This window comes from Chiloscyllium punctatum, chromosome 26 (genome assembly GCF_047496795.1).
Source record: "Chiloscyllium punctatum isolate Juve2018m chromosome 26, sChiPun1.3, whole genome shotgun sequence".
In the NCBI taxonomy this organism is placed as follows: Eukaryota; Metazoa; Chordata; class Chondrichthyes; order Orectolobiformes; family Hemiscylliidae; genus Chiloscyllium; species Chiloscyllium punctatum.
This window is the reverse complement of record NC_092764.1, coordinates 54,997,920-55,016,143: the sequence shown is the minus strand read 5'-3', so window position 1 is coordinate 55,016,143 and position 18,224 is coordinate 54,997,920. Positions and strand designations below refer to the sequence as shown.

General features: G+C 39.7%; 1 protein-coding gene across 4 annotated transcripts in view; it reads right to left on the bottom strand.

Annotated features, from left to right (window-relative positions):
• Positions 1 to 18,224, bottom strand: part of ripor1 (RHO family interacting cell polarization regulator 1) — a 324,487-nt gene that overhangs the window by 68,466 nt on the left and 237,797 nt on the right. For all 4 annotated transcript variants that reach the window (XM_072547436.1, XM_072547435.1, XM_072547437.1 and 1 more), the window contains exons 7-9: positions 15,791 to 15,940; positions 13,681 to 13,744; positions 270 to 313 (exon numbers count right to left, since the gene is read on the bottom strand). In XM_072547436.1, coding sequence (XP_072403537.1) covers positions 270 to 313; positions 13,681 to 13,744; positions 15,791 to 15,940 — 258 coding nt within the window. The remainder of the gene's footprint in view (positions 1 to 269; positions 314 to 13,680; positions 13,745 to 15,790; positions 15,941 to 18,224) is intronic.

The window sequence follows — 18,224 nt, the reverse complement described above, 5'->3', positions numbered from 1 at the left end:
AAAAAAGATGCTATCATTTTGGAAATCAAAACGTTAGAGAGCTCAGCATAGAGGTCCCAAATTACAGGAAGATTGAAAGACACGTTAAAACTTAAATGTAAAGGTTGAAGAACTTTCACCAATGTGTTTCAATATATTGTGAACAGTGCGTCATAAGAGATTAGCTCAGAACAGGTGATACTTTCCTTAATGTGGTTAAAGAAAAGCCTTTTGAATTGAGGTTTGCTTGTATTAAAAAAAAGTCTCAAATGTTGAAAATCCTTTCTCACCTCATATTGATCTCCTGGGCAGAGACGTGCAAATCCTGCAAGCCCTGAAATAAGACACACAAATTGTAAAAGAAGAAGACACATCATTTGAAGTCTAGCACACAAAATGAAAGAAAATTATGATCGTTACAACACAGATTACAGCCCCTGTGAACTATATTAGGATATAATCAAGATAGGTACAGGTTATAAAGTACTAAAAGGAAGGCTAGATTATAATTTAGGGGAAATACTCAACATCAAAATTCTTTTCAAGACTGGAGCAAAATTATGCCCTTTGTACCACCAAGCTTTGAAAGACTTGGACGTTCCTTTGACAGAGCACAAGTGCTCCCCCTGTTTAAACATTTATTTGCGAATGCAAATACAAACATCTTGATTTTCAAATAGTTCGGATCATTTTTAAAGTGCAAAAACAGAAATGCAATGCTCCTTTTCATAATACACAAGGAATGACATGAATTAAACAACAGTGGCCATAAAGGCATTCAAATTGAGGGATCAGTAAATTTGAATTGTTGGGATTGGGGAGTTAACATCAGCCTGTAAACACGAAGCAATGGAACAGACAGTGGACTTTGGATGGACACAGTTTAGGGAAAATGAAAGTTGGCTGAACAGACCAGTTCTGAGACAGAGATCATGACCTAGTAGAATTATTGCTGGACTATTAATCCCAGAAAAAAAATCAGTTAATGTTATGGGTCTCAGGATCAAATCTCGCCCCCGCAGATGATGGCATTTAAATTAAGAATCTACTGATGACCATGAAACTATTGTAGCTGGTCTGAAAAACACATCTGGTTCACTAATGTCCTTCAGGGAAGAAAATTTCACCCAGTCCAGCCGACATGTGACTCCACAGCAACATGGTTGCCTGACAAACAACTCAGTAATAACAATTGCTACAAAGTTTCAACAAAGAAATGAAACCATATGGACCACCTGGCATCAACCTAGACACCTTAAATGACAAAGGCAAAAGCACCCCTGTGCACCCTGCTAGAAACAGCCCTGTTGATACCTGCACCTCCCCCCACCCAACCCTCCCGCTAAAGTTGAGGGAGCTCAACAGATTAATTGAGAAACAGCCTGACAGAGTCATACTCATGGAATCATACCCAGCAGTCAATGCAAGGACATCACCATCACCATTCCTTTATGTGTCCTATCCCACCAATGGGACAGACCCAACAGAGGTGGTGTCACAGTTGTATACAGTCAGGAGGGAGCCGCCCTCTAAGTCATCAACATTATCCCCCGTAGTTTCATGGTATCAGGTCAATCAGGTCAACCTCCTGAATATCACATACTCTATCAGCAGCTGAATCAGCACTCCTCCATGTGGAATGACACTTGGTGGAAGCTCGGAGGGTGGCAAAAAGTCAAAATGTACTCTGGGTATGGCACTTCAATGTCCACCACCAAGAATGGCTCAAAAGCAGCACTACTGATCAAGCTGGTTGGGTCCTAAAGGACATAACTACTTGACTGGGTCTGTAGCAGGTGATGAGGAAACCAACATTACCAATCTGCCTGTTGCAGCTTTATCTATCCATGACAGTATTGGTAAGAGTGACCACTGTGCAGTCCTTGTGGAGATGAAGTCCCACCTTGACATTGAAAATATCCTCCATTGTGTTGTGTATCACTACTACCATGCTAAATCAGATATCCTTCGAATACATCTCTCACCTCAAGACTGGACTCCATGAGGTACTGTGAAACAACAATGGCAGCAGGATTGTACTCCAAAACAATCTGCAACCTCAAAGCCCACTGTTTTCCCTATCCAACAATTACCATCAAGTAAGGGGAATAGTTTAATGGACAGTGCAAGAGTGCATGCCAACAGCAGTACCAGGTAAACCTAAAAATCAGGGGTCAACCTGGTGAAGCAACCAAACAGCAAAAGCAGCAAGTGATTGACAGAGTTAAGCAATCCCACAACCAACAGATCAACAGACCAAAAGACTTGAATTCCAGAGGTGAGGTGACAATGACAGCCCTTGACAACAAGGCCACATTTCAATGAGTGTGGCATCAAGGAGAGCTAGCAAAACTGAAATCAATTGGAATGCAGGGGCAAACTATCCATCAGCATATATGAAGGGTGGTCGTGGTTGTTGGAAGTCAGTCATCTCAACTTCAGGACAAGAGGTCTTCAGGATAGTGTCCTTGGCCCAACCATCTTCATCTGCTTCATTACTGACCTTCCCTCAATCATAAGATCAGAAGTGGGGATGTTCACCAATGATTGCACAATGTTCATCACCATTTGCAACTCTTCAGATACTGAAGCTGTTCAAATGCAACACAAACTGGACAATAATCAGGCTTAGGTTGTCAACTGGCAAATAACAGTTACACCATATAAATGCCAGCCAATAACTATCTAACTACCCTTGACATTCAATGGTGTTACTAAGTCTCCCAGTATCAACATCCTGGAGGTTACCATTGATCAGAAACTCAACTGAAATAAGCATATAAATACAGTGACTATAAGAACAGGTCAGAGGCTAGGAATACGAACGGAATATTTCAGCTCCTGACTCCCCACAGTCAGTCCACCAACTACAAGGCATAAGTCAGAGTCATGATTTGGAGATGCTGGTGTTGGACAAGGGTGTACAAAGTTAAAAATCATACAACACCAGATTATAGTCCAACAGGTTTAATTGGAAGCACTAGCTTTCGGAGCGCCACTCCTTCATCAGGTGGTTGTGGAGTACGCAATTGTCAGACACAGAATTTATAGCAAAAGTTTACAGTGTGATGTAACTGAAATTATACATTAAAAATACCTTGATTGTTTGTTGAGTCTTTCATCTGTTCGAATACCATAATAGTTTCACTTCTTTCATTTGTAAATCACAAAAAAGTGTGTTTAAAGAGTGTGGACATAGATACCACCATTACACGTGTGGACACCTCCCACCTTGTACATGGCAGGTACTCATGTGACTCAGCCAACGTTGTCTATCTTATACACTGCAGGCAAGGATGCCCGGAGGCATGATACATTGGGGAAACTGAGCAAAGGCTACAGCAATGGATGAATGGGCACCGCACAACAATCAACAGACAGGAGGGTTCCCTCCCAGTTGGGGAACACTTCAGGGCTCCAGGACATTCGACTTCGGACCTTTGGGTGACCATCCTCCAAGGCGGACTTCAGGACAGGCAGCAGCGAAAAGTGGCCGAACAGAAGCTGATAGCTAAGTTCCATACCCATACGGAGGGCTTCAACTGGGACCTTGGGTTTATGTCACACTACAAGTGACCACCATTGCACTATATACACACACAGACACTCCTATACACACACACACAGGCACACCTATACTCATGCATACACACACACACGCACGCGCGCACAACACACACACACACATATCCTCCCACAGACTTAGACCACTCTACACTCACACACACATATACACTCTCGCACAGACACTCACAACCCCCCACCCCAGACACACCCACATACACCTACAGACACACACACCCACACTCACACATGCACCCCCTCACAGACTTAGACACTCTACACTCACATATACACACAACCCCCCCCACCACCCCAGACAGACACACACACAAAAACCCACATGCACACATATACGTTTGTGGGTGAATTTGTACTTGCAGAATCACATTGTACTTTACTCAAAAACTGCATGAATTCATGTAAAACTCTGTTAACTCACTTTTTAGATTAGAATCAGTCTAAACATTATTGGCACAGACAGGGAACACAGGGGCTAACACCTTCAACATATATCCGGCTAACACCAATTGTTACAGTTAACCTGAGAATGTAACTTTTTAAAAAGGTTTTGTGATTTACATATGAAAGAAGTGAAACTATCATGGTATTCGAACAGATGAAAGACTCAACAAACAATCAAGGTATTTTTCAATGTATAATTTCAGTTGCATCACACTGTAAACTTTTGCTTTAAACTCTGTCTTACAATTGTGTACTCCATAACCACCTGAAGGAGCGGTGCTCCAAAAGCTAGTACTTCCAATTAAACCTGTTGGACTATAACCTGGTGTTGCGTGATTTTTTTAAAGTCAGGAGTGTGCTGGAATGCCCTTCACTTGCTTGGATGAGTGCTGCTGCAACAGTCAAGAAACTTGACACCATCCAAGACAAACCAGCCCACTTGACTGCCGCCACATCCACAAGCATCCACTCCCCTACATCACTGACTCTCAGTAGCAGCAGTATGTACTACCAGAGGCACTGTAGAAATTCAAAGATTCTTAGACAGCACCTCCCAAACCTACTGTCATTTCCAACTAAAAGGGCAAGGGCAGTAAATACATGAGAACACCATCACCTGCAAATTCCTTTCCAACCACTTACCATTCTGATTTGGAAATATAACACCATTCCTTCACTGTTACTGGGTCAAAATTCTGGAATTGCAGCAGTTCAAGAAAGCAGCTCATCACCAAGGACAACCAGGGAAGATGATAAATGCTGGCCAGCCAGTGATTCCTGTGTCCTATGAGTGAATATATGAAAAGGCGACTGTCTGTATTGAGTTTGCACATTCTCCCAGTGTCTGCATGGGTTTCCTCCTAAAGTCCAAAATCTTGCAGGTTAGATGATTTGGCCATGGCAAATTGCTCGTAGTGTTCAGGGATGTGTAGGTTAGGTGGGTTAGCCATGGGAAACGTGTGGTTATGGGGATAGGGTCGGGGTGGGTCTGGGTGTGATGCTCTTCAGAGGGTCAGTGTGGACTCAACCGCCTGCAAGGGCTGCTTCAACACTGTGGAAATCCTATGATTCTATGAGAGAAGCATGAATGAGTGTTCCAGTGGTAGATGCTTTGAAGGAGAGATGAAGGTGGTAATGTCACAGCACTGAATGGGTGTTCTTTGTGATGGGGATGACATGGAATGAAATCTTAGCTTGGGAGTGCCTTAGATATTGAAGATGAAAACCATCAGGTTCTTACTGCAAGTGGCCAGACAGAAGATTGAATTGATAGCAAGGGATCTTGGCAACGCAAAGATATTAGTTTTGACTTTGCTAATGTTTAGATGGATGAAGTGACTGCCATTGGATAAAGGCTGCTGAATAAGCAGCCTAATTATACAACAGCAGCAGAAGGGTTAAGAGGCAAGTGTCATTAGCATACATATGAGAATTGAACCCGTTATCTGCAGAAGATTTATCAACATGTACGAAGAAACACGAGTGAAAACATTTAAAGATGGAGTTGAGCAAAGATGAGGACAGACGCAGGAGATAAATTCACAGACCTTGGAGAAAGCAGGTTAGCAATGGAGTGGCAGTGAGCAAAGATCGGTAGCCTCAAGGTCAACTTTTCTTTCAGAAAATGGGCAAAGGTGATTTTTGAAATGAAGTCTTGGCTGAGGAACCAAATATCATTTACAATCTTGAGCCAGGAAAGGATGTAAAATAGTCAGCAAATAGTGGAAATGGGGCCCAAGAAGCAGCAGTAACCTGTCAAGTTATCTCCAAACTCAAACCAAAACAGCTCCCAATATGCATAAATGGGAACACAAAGGTCATTAGAACTGCAGCATTAAAAGAAATTACAGCTGCCATATCGCCTACCTCCATATCCCTTAACTTTTATCAAAAATAATTTCAGATTTAATATAAAAAAGTGACACTCCATCAATTTGTATGTATTAAAAAAATTTGCAAACTTCTACAACACTTTCCCAACATCATGAAAAATCTCTCTAATTTAGAGACTGTTCCCTCTAGTCTAAAAATAATTTTATCTACCTTAACAGTTACCTTCAATATCTTGAAAACCTAAATCAAATCACTCCTTAATCCTCTAACTTTTATAGAAATCAGCCATTGTTTAAGCAAACTGTCTTAGAATTTAACCTTTGAGACAATATGGGATCAGCCAAGGAAGGATTTAGAGGGAAATGGGACAAATGCTGGCAAATAGGACTGGATTAATTTAGGATATCTGATTGACATGGACGAGTTGGACCAAAGGGTCTGTTTCTATGCCATACATCTCTATGACTCTAAGTCTAAACTGACTTTGTTCTCTCTCCAAGACTAATACAACCTTCCTGAGATACTGTGCTCAAAACATCAAACCACTTAATCCGAAAGGAAACTAAGTTAAAACACTATTGTCTTTACCTTGGTGCATTTACATAAATGGCAAACAGAATGAACTACTGAGTCATCAAGTTTGTTCCACATTCATGGTTAGACATTCCCTCCTATCCAGCAGTCATAGAGGCAAAGATAATGCCAGGACCAAAACATGAAGAAGCAATCGAGAAAATTATTCAAGAAAAACCAGACAAGCAAACACATTGTGTGCTTGAGTTCACTTCACCCAGTACTCTTTATGTTGGAATGACCAAAACATGAAGCAATCAGTAGCTGTATTAATGATAGATTCTTTTTGTCAACCACATATCGATTTTGTTACCATTCCCCAGTTAGCAGTGATTAAAGGTCCAGCCATTCTCAGCAGTTTGAAATCTAGCCAACATTTAAGGCAAACATAACAGAGGAGGTAGTTTATTTACAGTCAGAGTACATTCCACGAAGGGGACGGTAAGACAAACTAATTCAGAGCTCTCTGGATGATCAAAGGAATAGAAAGCAACACGCAGCCGAAAAACGGTGCATATGATAGATGTCAACTGGATAATAGAATTGTGAACCAAGCTTAAATGTACTCTGGAAGGTTCAGAGGGAAAGTGAAAAAGCACAGTGGCAAAGACAGAATCTACCTCAAACAGAATCCACAGTTTTTCTGTAGGCATATCAATACTTTAAAATAGGTGTTCAAAGGAAGATGGTGACCATTCAGGAACCTTAAAAGGAAATTTAAACATGGAGGTAAGGTGTGAAGCTGAGACTCTGAATGGGTACACTGTATCTGTCTTCACCAAGGAAGACAATGCTACCCAAGTCATGGTGAAAGGAGAAGGACCTGTGGGTATGTGTGAACAAGTCAATGAAAATGCCAAGCTGAAAAAAATTGTGGACGACACGTATGGGATACTGGACTTCATAATTCAGGGCACAGAGTGCAAAAGCAATTAACTTATGATGATCCTGCGTAGAAAAACACTGATTTGGGCTCAACTGAGAGCACTGTGACAGTTCTGGCCATGACATTTTATAAAGTATGTGGTGGCGTCGAAGGGGGTGCAGGAAAGATAAGGAGTTTCAATGAACTGATTGGAGAAACAGGAGATGTTTCTTTTGGAAAAAAGATTAAGAGGAGGTTTGACTGAGGTGCTCAGAAATCGTGATGGGCCTATACAAAGTAGGTTGGGATAAACGGTTCCCATTGGTTTAAAAGGTTGACAACCAGAGAACACTGATTTAAGATGGTGATTTGTAAATGACAACAGTGGCATGAGGAAATATATTATCAACAGACAGCAAGGACATAGGATCTGGTATGCACTACTTGAGATTGTGATGGAGGCAGATTTATTTGTGGCTTTCAAAAGATAATTGCATTCTTATTTGAAGAGACACAATTTCAGGGCTACCAGGAAAAAACAGGAGAGCGGGTCTAGGTAATTAGCTTTTCCAGAAATCCAGCTTGACACAACACACCGAATGGCTTCTTTTTGTGTTGTAACCTTTCTATGATTTATCAGATCATTCTTTCATAATTTGCATTTGGATACAAGTCTGAATCTAAATGCTTACTTTCAGTTTTCCATTGTGGTCCCATTGATTGCCAGTGCTTTGCAGACAGATTCTGAAAAGATAGCTCATTGCCGCCAATTATATATCCACAGTTGTTGAGGAGGCGTACAAAAATACTCCTCAGTTCAACGTTTTGTGCTATCACCCACAATGGATCATTTCAAACACACAGCCCTTTCTCAAGTTTATTCCAACTCAAAATAAGTGAACTGCAAACGAAATTTCATGGCAGCATCATCTTTCCTTTGATAATTGAATTATACGCAATAAAGATTGAATATTTATTTATACACAATGAATAGTAGTGTAAAATATCAGGTCACAGAGTTTTCTAAAAGCTATGAAATTATGGACAGGAGAAAGTGGCTCTTTTAGACATGGGTAGCCAAAGAAATGAGTGCAACATAAATAAGATGTGGCAAAACAGGAGATTAATCATGAAATGCTTATTTAAAACTCTAATCAACATTAATCAAATACTTCATTAATAGAATAATCATAAAATGATTGAGTGTTTCCTACATATTTATTCAGGCTATTCAAAGCCAGCATCGTTACTTGGTACTACCTTTTGTGGGTTAAGTAGAATCTGTTTCCTTTACTGCCTAAACATGCCTGAAAAACTCTATTTAGTACAAGTTATTGAAAATACCTGTGCATTTAAACTTAGAGACTATCACATAACTGGAATATTTGATCAAGTACACAAGGTAAATCCAGTGGTGTCAGAAGATTGTTTATTAAGTTGTGAGATCCCAAATAAAGTAAGAGTTAGAAATGCTTATATTCTCCAGCATTCTCCTTACACTCTCATAAATACAACATGTGCAACAGAAACTCTCCACAACACTTGCTACCCAAACTCCTTCACTTATGTATTACTTCAGACATGCTTTATAAAGTGGACCAGTGAATTATGTTTTAAATAACAAAAGAACTTAAAAGATGTGAAATAACAGCTTCAGTACTGAAGCATTCTGGACTGGAGATAGGCAACAAGCCTTTCCTACCTTTTGTCTACAGTGTCTACTTCCATCCCAGGAATACCAATTTACTTGATCCCAAATTACATGATTAATTGTTCAAAAGGCATTTAAGTAATTTATTTGGGACACTGATTATTGTATTTCCACCTCAACAATAAGTCAATCTATATAAATACGAAAATTAATAGAGAGCATAATTTCACAAAACAACAAAGAGTGATTATAGAGATGCAATAATAGACCTATCTACTGTCTGTGATGAGTTGACAATGGTTTCCAAAAAATCTTTTATAAGAATCTTGCACTGCTGAACTTAATTACAAAAACACAGAGCCTGGCTGAATCACTGTTCCACTTCCTGCTGCGTCAGCCTTCTCACTAACATTGCCTCTTGTGAAGAATGTCTCTACAGATTTGGAGCAGATGTTTCCCTGATATCACATAAAATGTGACCCCCACTTCAAAAAATGTTGATGTTCTCATGCACTAAAGTAACCTTCTCATGATAGTGTAGTCCAAAGTTAGAAAAGCTTAAAAAGAACCCAATTTATTTTTGCAAGTGAAAAATAATTTGCTAACAATTTGAGTTCAATTAAAACACTATTGCTAACTATACAAAACTTCTGGTCAATTTGTTGGCATTGTTGCAATAAAGTAACACAACTTCTCTGAAAGATCTACACTGTTCTTGAAAAGGAAAGCCAATCATCTTCTTAGAAATTGGACAATTGGTCTCACCCTTCTAAGAACTTTTATAGTTGGCTGCCAATTGCCTCTAACTGAAGACAGATTTCAGTCTGCTCCCAACGTGGCAACAGTTCTATTCAAAGTCATCATGCTGTCTTGCTTTTGACTGAGCTAAAGGCAGCAGTCCTATTCAAAAGCCATCAATGATATCATGACGTAACTTTGGTCTATTGTACAAAGTACAATCACTACTCTGGGCTTAGCTGATTGGGTTTAAAATTACAGTTGCTTGCAGCAAAACAGATCTGTCAAACTATCAGCTACCAGAATAGAAAGTTATGTGCTTTGTTAATCAGAAGCTTCTGGAGAACGGACAAAAACCTAAGTTTAATAATTGTTTTGATAAAAAACAGTGACTGATACCAGTTGGTGGGTTGGACAAATTAGTCCATCACAAAAATCTGTATTTCAAAATCAACACTGATGCTATTGTACTTAGAACCTCAATAGGTCTCATGAGCCTATTTCCATGATGAATTTTACAGTCACAACACATTATCAGGTATCCAGATTTTTTAAAAAAACTTTCAATGTGATTGCGTACTACTGCACAAACAAGGCTGAGACAAATATAAAGCATACTTTGTCCTCTAACATCATTTAGCCTTGAAGTATCAAATAAAGACAATAAAACTGCAGATGCTGGAATCCAAAGTAGACAAGCAGGAGGCTTGAAGGGCACAACAAGCCAGGCAGCATCCGGTGGTGGAGAAATTGATGTTTCGGGTGTAACCCATCTTCAGGAATCCTGAAGGCGGCTAATACCCGAAACGTCAAACTTCTCCCTTCTTAGATGCTGCCTGGCTTGCTGTGGTCTTCTAGCCTCCTGTGTGAAATATCAGATGTCAAATGGTTTTATCTCAAAGAGCTCCACATTACACTTCATGGGAAACGAATACAAGGCATATAAAGACGATGCCAGGCTATATTTGGTTGAGTGAGCTTCCCTCTTTACACGTGTAAGGCACGTTATGTGCAAATCTATAGCCAGGGTCTCCCAGTTACACAAACACAAGCCACAGGAGTTATCCAGTTAATTGGAACACCGGATTGTAATAGCCTCAAAAAAAAGTTTCATATTCAGTTGTTATTAAAATAAATTGCAAATGGTAAAAATTGCAAAAGTGAACCGAGCTTTACTGAAATTCTCTTTTCACTATAGCTTTCTTTACTTTTTCACAAACAGTTATTTGGAGTACAGAACCTAAGTCTTACTGAAGAAAAGGATTTTGTTGTAGTTTTTTGTCCTGCACTGATCAGAATAATTTACAAGAATACCAATTTGAGGGAAAAGATGACATTTAAACTGCATGAGAGGATAGAGCTGATTGGTTGACAAGTTGACTCTGTTTGGTAGAGGTGTTGCCTTGGCGAATACAGTAATTAACAATGATCGACAATTAGCTGCCAAACTTGGTTAAACTCTTAGACCAGACCGGTTGACTGAATGTTTGTCACCTATTTTTCAACTCGACAAAACAGGTGACAGCCATTTGCTAATTCATTTTCTCATGGCAATCCCCTGACCAAACAAAATCAATCTGTCGGGTTTAAAATTTTAAAAATCCTGGATGCTAACTGTCAACTTGCCTACCCATCATTTACATTCAGCCTAAATGTTGAATTTCCTCCTTGAATTGGTACTCTTGCAAATTGTCTTGATGAGTGCAAAATGAAAAGCTTCCACAAATCGTGGAAGCAACTTCACAAGCAACTGATATTTTTATCTGAAGATCGACAATGAGATATTTCACAGGGCTTCTCCTCCTTCAGCATAGGATTTGTAGTAAAATTCAAATTAATCCTTTCTACTGCCTTCACTTAGAAGTAAAATGAAATGATTGTCAGTGTTATTCATCCTCATATGGTAATCTTTAGCCATGGATATGTTTTCCGCCCACAACTCCAAACGATAATGTAATTATCTCTGTTGCCTAGTAACCCACGTTTCAGCTGCCAGAGGCAGCCTGGTACTGTACTGCTGATTCTACTCTCGTATTTTAGAACATGTGTACGTGATGTAATTTATCTATTCCACATTGTTCCTCGGCAGCAAGTGTTATAACAGGCAGTTATCACTTTATAAAGTCAAGTCACAGATTCAAGTGCATATGCTGCATTTCAAGAAGAAAACCATAACTATGATGTTCCAAAATAATTATTTTTCATATGAAGTACGCAGCAAACTCTACTCTTTTGAAGCACGAGCAAAGCCTGGAGCCCATCACTTCAACAGCAAAGAATACAATGACGATCTGTCAAAACTGGTGTCATGCTTTGTTAATTTACAAAAAGAGAACACCATGTAGTTTAAGTGATGATGATACCTCTGAGGTCTAATCTAAATCCCCATGGCCTTTAAAGCATTAACAGTTTCCTTAAAAAAAACTTCCATACTTTCAAAAAAAAAAATCATCGAACCAAAATTTGTTTGAAGCAGGCCCTATGAAGATATTGACAAAAGGCAGTTTCAAAAGACGGTATCCTGGATATACATAGCTTGGAAATAAAACACCAAGTGAGTCCAACTGTGCAACATTCAAAAGAAAAGAACCCACGATGAGTTCTATTTTATATATCCTAATTCAAAACTACATGTAGGGATGCATTCTGCACAAAGAGTTTGTTCAATGTTGCAATCTTGGGCCGGTCAAAGCTAACTCTTCAGTAAAATCAAATCTGGAGTATCGTTCACATGACTGTGGATGAGACAAGGAATATTCTGACCATTTACTTTAGTGACGGAAGTAACATCCAGGTTTAGAATTGCGTTAGTGAGATGAGTAGCTTGAGTCGGGATATTTCCCCAGAGGTTTACTCTGGGGAGGCTGGGGCACCATGGAATTAGGAGTGCTGAACCCCAAAACAAATGGGGCAGGCAGCCCTGGGGTAGTTGAGTGCCAAGTCAGACAGGTCAAGAGATTTGCCTCAGTTGTGTTGGATTTTGTCTGAACTGTTTGAGGCCTTCAAACACTCATCTTCCTCCAAACTGACCCATTCCCAGCACGCACGCACAGACACCTCCAACGTCCTCCATTCACTCATGGCCCACCATATCCTTCATGCCAATTCCTATCTCCTACACCATCCACTTCACAGTTTCTTATACCCTACAATACTAACTCATCCTCGATCCCTCAATCCTTCCATAGCCATTCACTCCCATATCCACCATGGATGCATGTCAGAATCCACATGAAGATAAAAAATAAACTAACAATGTAATATATTTCTCACGAATTCATACTTGTTAGTGAATATAACTCCCACTGGTAATACTCAATTGAAGACTTTAAATCTCAAGTATTCTTCATTCTAAGAAATCGACCAAACTTCTATTCAGTGCCCAGAGCAAAGAGAATTAATCCTTTAATAGCCCCTTAAACTGTCAAACTCTAATCTCTCAATACCTCAAAACACAGCTTTTGAAACTCAAACATTCATCATGACATAATAATAACCTGGGGCAAATGTCAGCAAAGAACCCTATTGAAAGAGTTTAAAGAGCAGGATTTTTAAAATCTTCAGATCATGGTAGTTATCGACAGTTTCTACCTTTCAAGAATATTTGAATCTATGTCATCCATTTGTAATCCTACATTGCAGGTCAAGGTCCCTACACATGGGCTCTGTTTGAACTCAGGGCTAATTTTAACTGGCTGTGCAGATTTTGGGTTTCGCTTTAGTGATTTATGCTCCAAACCCTGTCGGCAAAAATCGCATCGCAACCTTCATCAGAAAGGTGCATAAAGCATACCAGTCTCCATGAGAATCTGGACCTTAGACTCAGTATGCATTAATCCTATGATTGTACCAAGAGGTTTACAAATTGGCTTATAAAACTACACTATGCACTGTAATTACCTATCTCAATTTTGCATGCACCAAAACCAAACCAAATAAATGTAATCTCCAAGTATAAGTAGAATTAAATTTGCCTTTTTTTGTGAATTACAGTAAATGAAAGAATGTTACTCACCTTTCATTTTCACATGGAACTCTCCTAATTGGTTCTCAAGCTCACTCTCCATCGTGCACATACTCTAGGTAAGAAAAAGGAGATTTTTGTTTTTGGTTTGGCACAACTAGAAGACTTCTGTTTCAAAATTAATGATAAAGTCATTAAATAAGGACATTATACTCCTCAGGTTTTGTTTTTCTTTTGTGGTTGGAACTTGATGACTGGATAATTTCCTGGGTCTGAAATCCCAACGCATCTGCATTGCTCACACACTGTAATCTTCAAACATTAACACCTTAACTGAGCAGGAGGCAAGTTTGGTTCTGAATTATGGGCAATAAGCTCGAAGGAAAGGCAGGAATTTGGGCATCCAGAAGCCTAAGTGCTCCAAGAATTGGCCAAACGACCAGTCAAATTGTAGTATCCAATTGCACAGCAAAACCAAGGGGTGGTGGTGGGGGGGTGTTGACTCCAGTCTACTGGGAAAATAATTGCCGCTCCCCACATTAAATCTGACAGCTGTCTACTACTCTGCACCAGACCCTTCGGATTTGACAATTTCCAATATAGATCTTACCTCTTGACTCTTCCTGGCCTGTTAATAGAACTGAGTGGGTTCACAATCTGCCCCATACCCTACCCTCTTTTGAAACATTGATTGCACTTTGGAAGTGTTGGGATTGAAAGACAACTCCAAACACACAATTTTCAATACATGCTCATTATACCCTCTCAAATTGAAATATCAGCCACAATTGAAAACAGGTATAAAAAACTAGCAACTTCCTCGTGGCTGCACTGATGCCCTCTCGGGATCGGACTGGGCCAGTCACTGCCAAATGGGCATTTGTGAGATGATGGAAGACTGACCAAATGCCATCATTTTGATCATTCAAATCAGATATGCACAATGCAGATGACACTGCGGAGCAGTGGAACATGATTCCATGCTTAAATTTCCCAATTTGGGGAGATTTAGTTTCAGTGATACTGTTAAAAACTGAGTCAAGGACTCTTGTTGAGACCTCTCCAACCCTCCCTAGAAGGCAGGGCAAAAAATAATCAACTGACCATGCATCCTGCTGTGCTCACCGAGGTACCGACTATAGAATGGGAGAGGCATTGAACAGAATTCTTGCTTGCACCACCAAGGATTATTGTTTGGTGTTTCAGAGAGTGAAGACAGGGGCCAGAATGTAGAAATATATAAAATGGTGTTGCAACCTTGATACTTTGGCAACACTTGAGCTCTTAAATCAAAATGTTATAAATTCAAGTCCCCAGTCCAAAGATTTGAACAGATGATTAAAGTGGCTCTTCAGTGTTGAGAGTGAAGTATTACAGCGCTTGTGTCTTTCAGTTGACATGTTAAACTAAGACCTCATCTGCCAACATGTCCTCGGGGCTGCAGACATGTGCTACAATCTTAAAGAAATCCTGTAGCAAAATAAAATTAGAGGGAACATTGCTATCCACTTTCTTAGGTGGATGCAAGTGATCCCATAACACCACTTTGAATTCCTGTGGTTTAGTTCAACCACAACAATATTTATCGTTCAACCAATATGATTAAAACATTAGCTGGTCATTTATTTCACTGATACTTTGGGGAGCTTGCTGTGCACAATTAGTTGCAATTTTCCTTCATTACAATATAGACTACCTTTGAAAAACACTCCTTTGGGACTTCTTTAGATTGTGACAATGCTACATCTAATGCAAGTTTAAGGAAGCTACAATATACTAGTCAGACCATGCTTTGATACTGTACTCCGTGTCATTGCTAATTATGCAAGATACATATGAACATCAGAGATAATAATAGCAAATGTTGATAACATTGGAACATATAAATATTTAATACTGAAATTTGTAGTAGATAGAAAATAAATTTGCATATAGAGCACATGCTCACAGACATTCCAAAGCACTTCATAGCTAATTATATAGTTTTGAATTGTAGTTACTATCATCAGCAAACAACAGAGGCAGTTTATAATCCACATTTTTCAGCAACACAACATTTATTTATCTTCAAAGATCCAGCCCAACCTATGGAAAGAGAATGCACCAAGCTTAGCTTTATTTCCTTATTTTCCAGTTACAATATTTCAGCTTCTGGTTTTACCTCAGTGTATTCTTTGTAGCCCTTGTTAGCTTCAGCCAAGCTCTCTCTTGCTTCTTTGCTAGTTTGAGATACAGTATACGCCCGCACCATGTTGTTTGCACCATCCCGTAATCTTCGCTGGATGCAGTAAGATTCATATAGCTCATCAATCTGCAACAAATGGCAAAAAAAAGCAAACCAGTCAGCATTACCAAAATGATGCTGCAGTGGCAACCATGGTCAGGCTTGATCAATCAGACAACGTAAAACATTTGTTCTCAAAACAGGGTTCATGATATTTTTACATTTGGGAGTCTACTCACATGCCACACTGTTGCCACCTTAATCAACTCCTGTACGTATTTTAGAAATGTTAGTTATCAAGAACTAACAACAGAAGGCCTATATATTTTATACATTTCATTAATAAATAATTAAGCAACATAACTGAGGGGTCTGCTTGGACTGGATACAATGAACTTGAATGTCAATATGCATGACTTACATTGACAATACCAGTGACAGTAATGCTTTCCTAATGGGACTGAACTTTACCTTCCTCAAATCCCCAATTCATTCCCCCTCCTCTCCTGAAGGCATGGATTGATAGAGGTTCAATTCCATCAATACCAGATGCCTTCCAATTCCTTTCCAAAAGTGAGCAGTTGTATGCAGGACAGCAAATTACAACCGACTATGCTCCGACAAGGGTTTTTGTCGGACACAACTGATTCCTTCCTCAATATTTATGAGAGACTGAAACAAATCAAAGTTGACACCACAAGTCTGTATGGAGACACTGTGGTATTAAGGTTAATCTGATGCAGTATTTTAGATGTAACACTGAACTGTATCCCTGTGTCTGTGTCCTGCAGAATGTACAAGATCCCATTGTAGTATTCAAAGGCGGCTAGAGAAGCTGACTCCACTTCCTGACCAACATTTACCCTGAGCTGAAATTGTGTTGCTGGAAAAGCGCAGGAGGTCAGGCAGCATCCAAGGAGCAGGAGAATCGACATTTCGGGCATGAGCCCTTCTTAAAGATTTACCTTGAACCAAAACTACTAATCATTTATCTTCTTTCGACATACAAGATCTTGCTGTGACAAATCTAGTTACCACATCTATTTACATAACACCTTAAAACTAACTGTTTACTATGACGTACTCTGGGGTGGCCATAAAGACATAAGATATACAATATAAATTATAAAGATATAATTTGTGTATACTTTCTAGTGCTGGGTATCATAGAACGGAGACAGGATCTGAAAATTTGATGTTCTTACCCCTCTCTAGACATTTTATTACTAACCAGCTGTTCAACCAAACTATACAAATTGCAATAGGCCAGACTTAGAGAGTTTAGATTTTCTAATTCCTATTTAACTTCCTTTAAAAAAAACATACCAAATGTAGTTAATCTTTAACAACTGGAACAGAGTACAAATGGTTAACAGACACACATCTCCTGGGTGAAAGAGTCCCCAAATGTAATGGGCATCATTAAGGAACACACCTTCTCTTAAAATGAGTCCTCTATAACCTGGTATGGTGTTGGCTCTAGCAGGACTTATACACTTAATGGTAAGGTCCTAGGGAGTGTTGCTGAACAAAGGGACCTTGGAGTGCAGGTTCATAGCTCCTTGAAAGTAGAGTTGCAAGTAGATAGGATAGTGAAGACGACGCTTGGTATGTTTTCCTTTATTGATCAGAGTATTGAGTACAGGAGTTGGGAGGTCATGTTGCCAACAGGACATTGGTTAGGCCACCTTTGTAATACTGCGTGCAGTTCTGGTCTCCTTCCTATTGGAAGGATGTTGTGAAACTTGAAAAGGATTCAGAAAAGATTTACAAGGATGTTGCCAGGGTTGGAGGATTTGAACTATAGGGAAAGATGTTGAATAGGCTGGGGCTGTCTTCCCTGGAGCATCAGAGGCTAATAGAGGTTTATAAAATCATGAGGGGCATGGATAGGTTGAATAGACAAAGTCTTTTCCTTGGGGTGGGGGAGTCCAGAACTAGAGGGCATAGGTTTAGGGTGAGCGGGGAAAGAAATAAAGGAGACCTAAGGGACAACATTTTTACACTGAGGGTGGTGCATGGGTGGAATGGGCTGCCATAGCAAGTGGTGGAGACTGGTCCAATTGCAACATTTGGATGGGTATATGAATAGGAAGGGTTTGGAGGGATATGGGCCGGGTGCTGGCAGGTGGGACAAGATTGGGTTGGAATATCTGGTCAGCATGGACAAGTTGGACTGAAGGGTCTGCTTCAGTGCTGTATGTCTCTATGACTTTATAGGAATTAGAACCAAGAAAACCAACACAGATAAATCTTTCCATAATATGGGACTAGAGGGATCAAATGGCAGCATGACAAAGAATGACAATAATCTGAATCTTCACTTAATTCCCTGCATTAGAAAGAGAAAGGTTTGTAAAATGATAGGTCT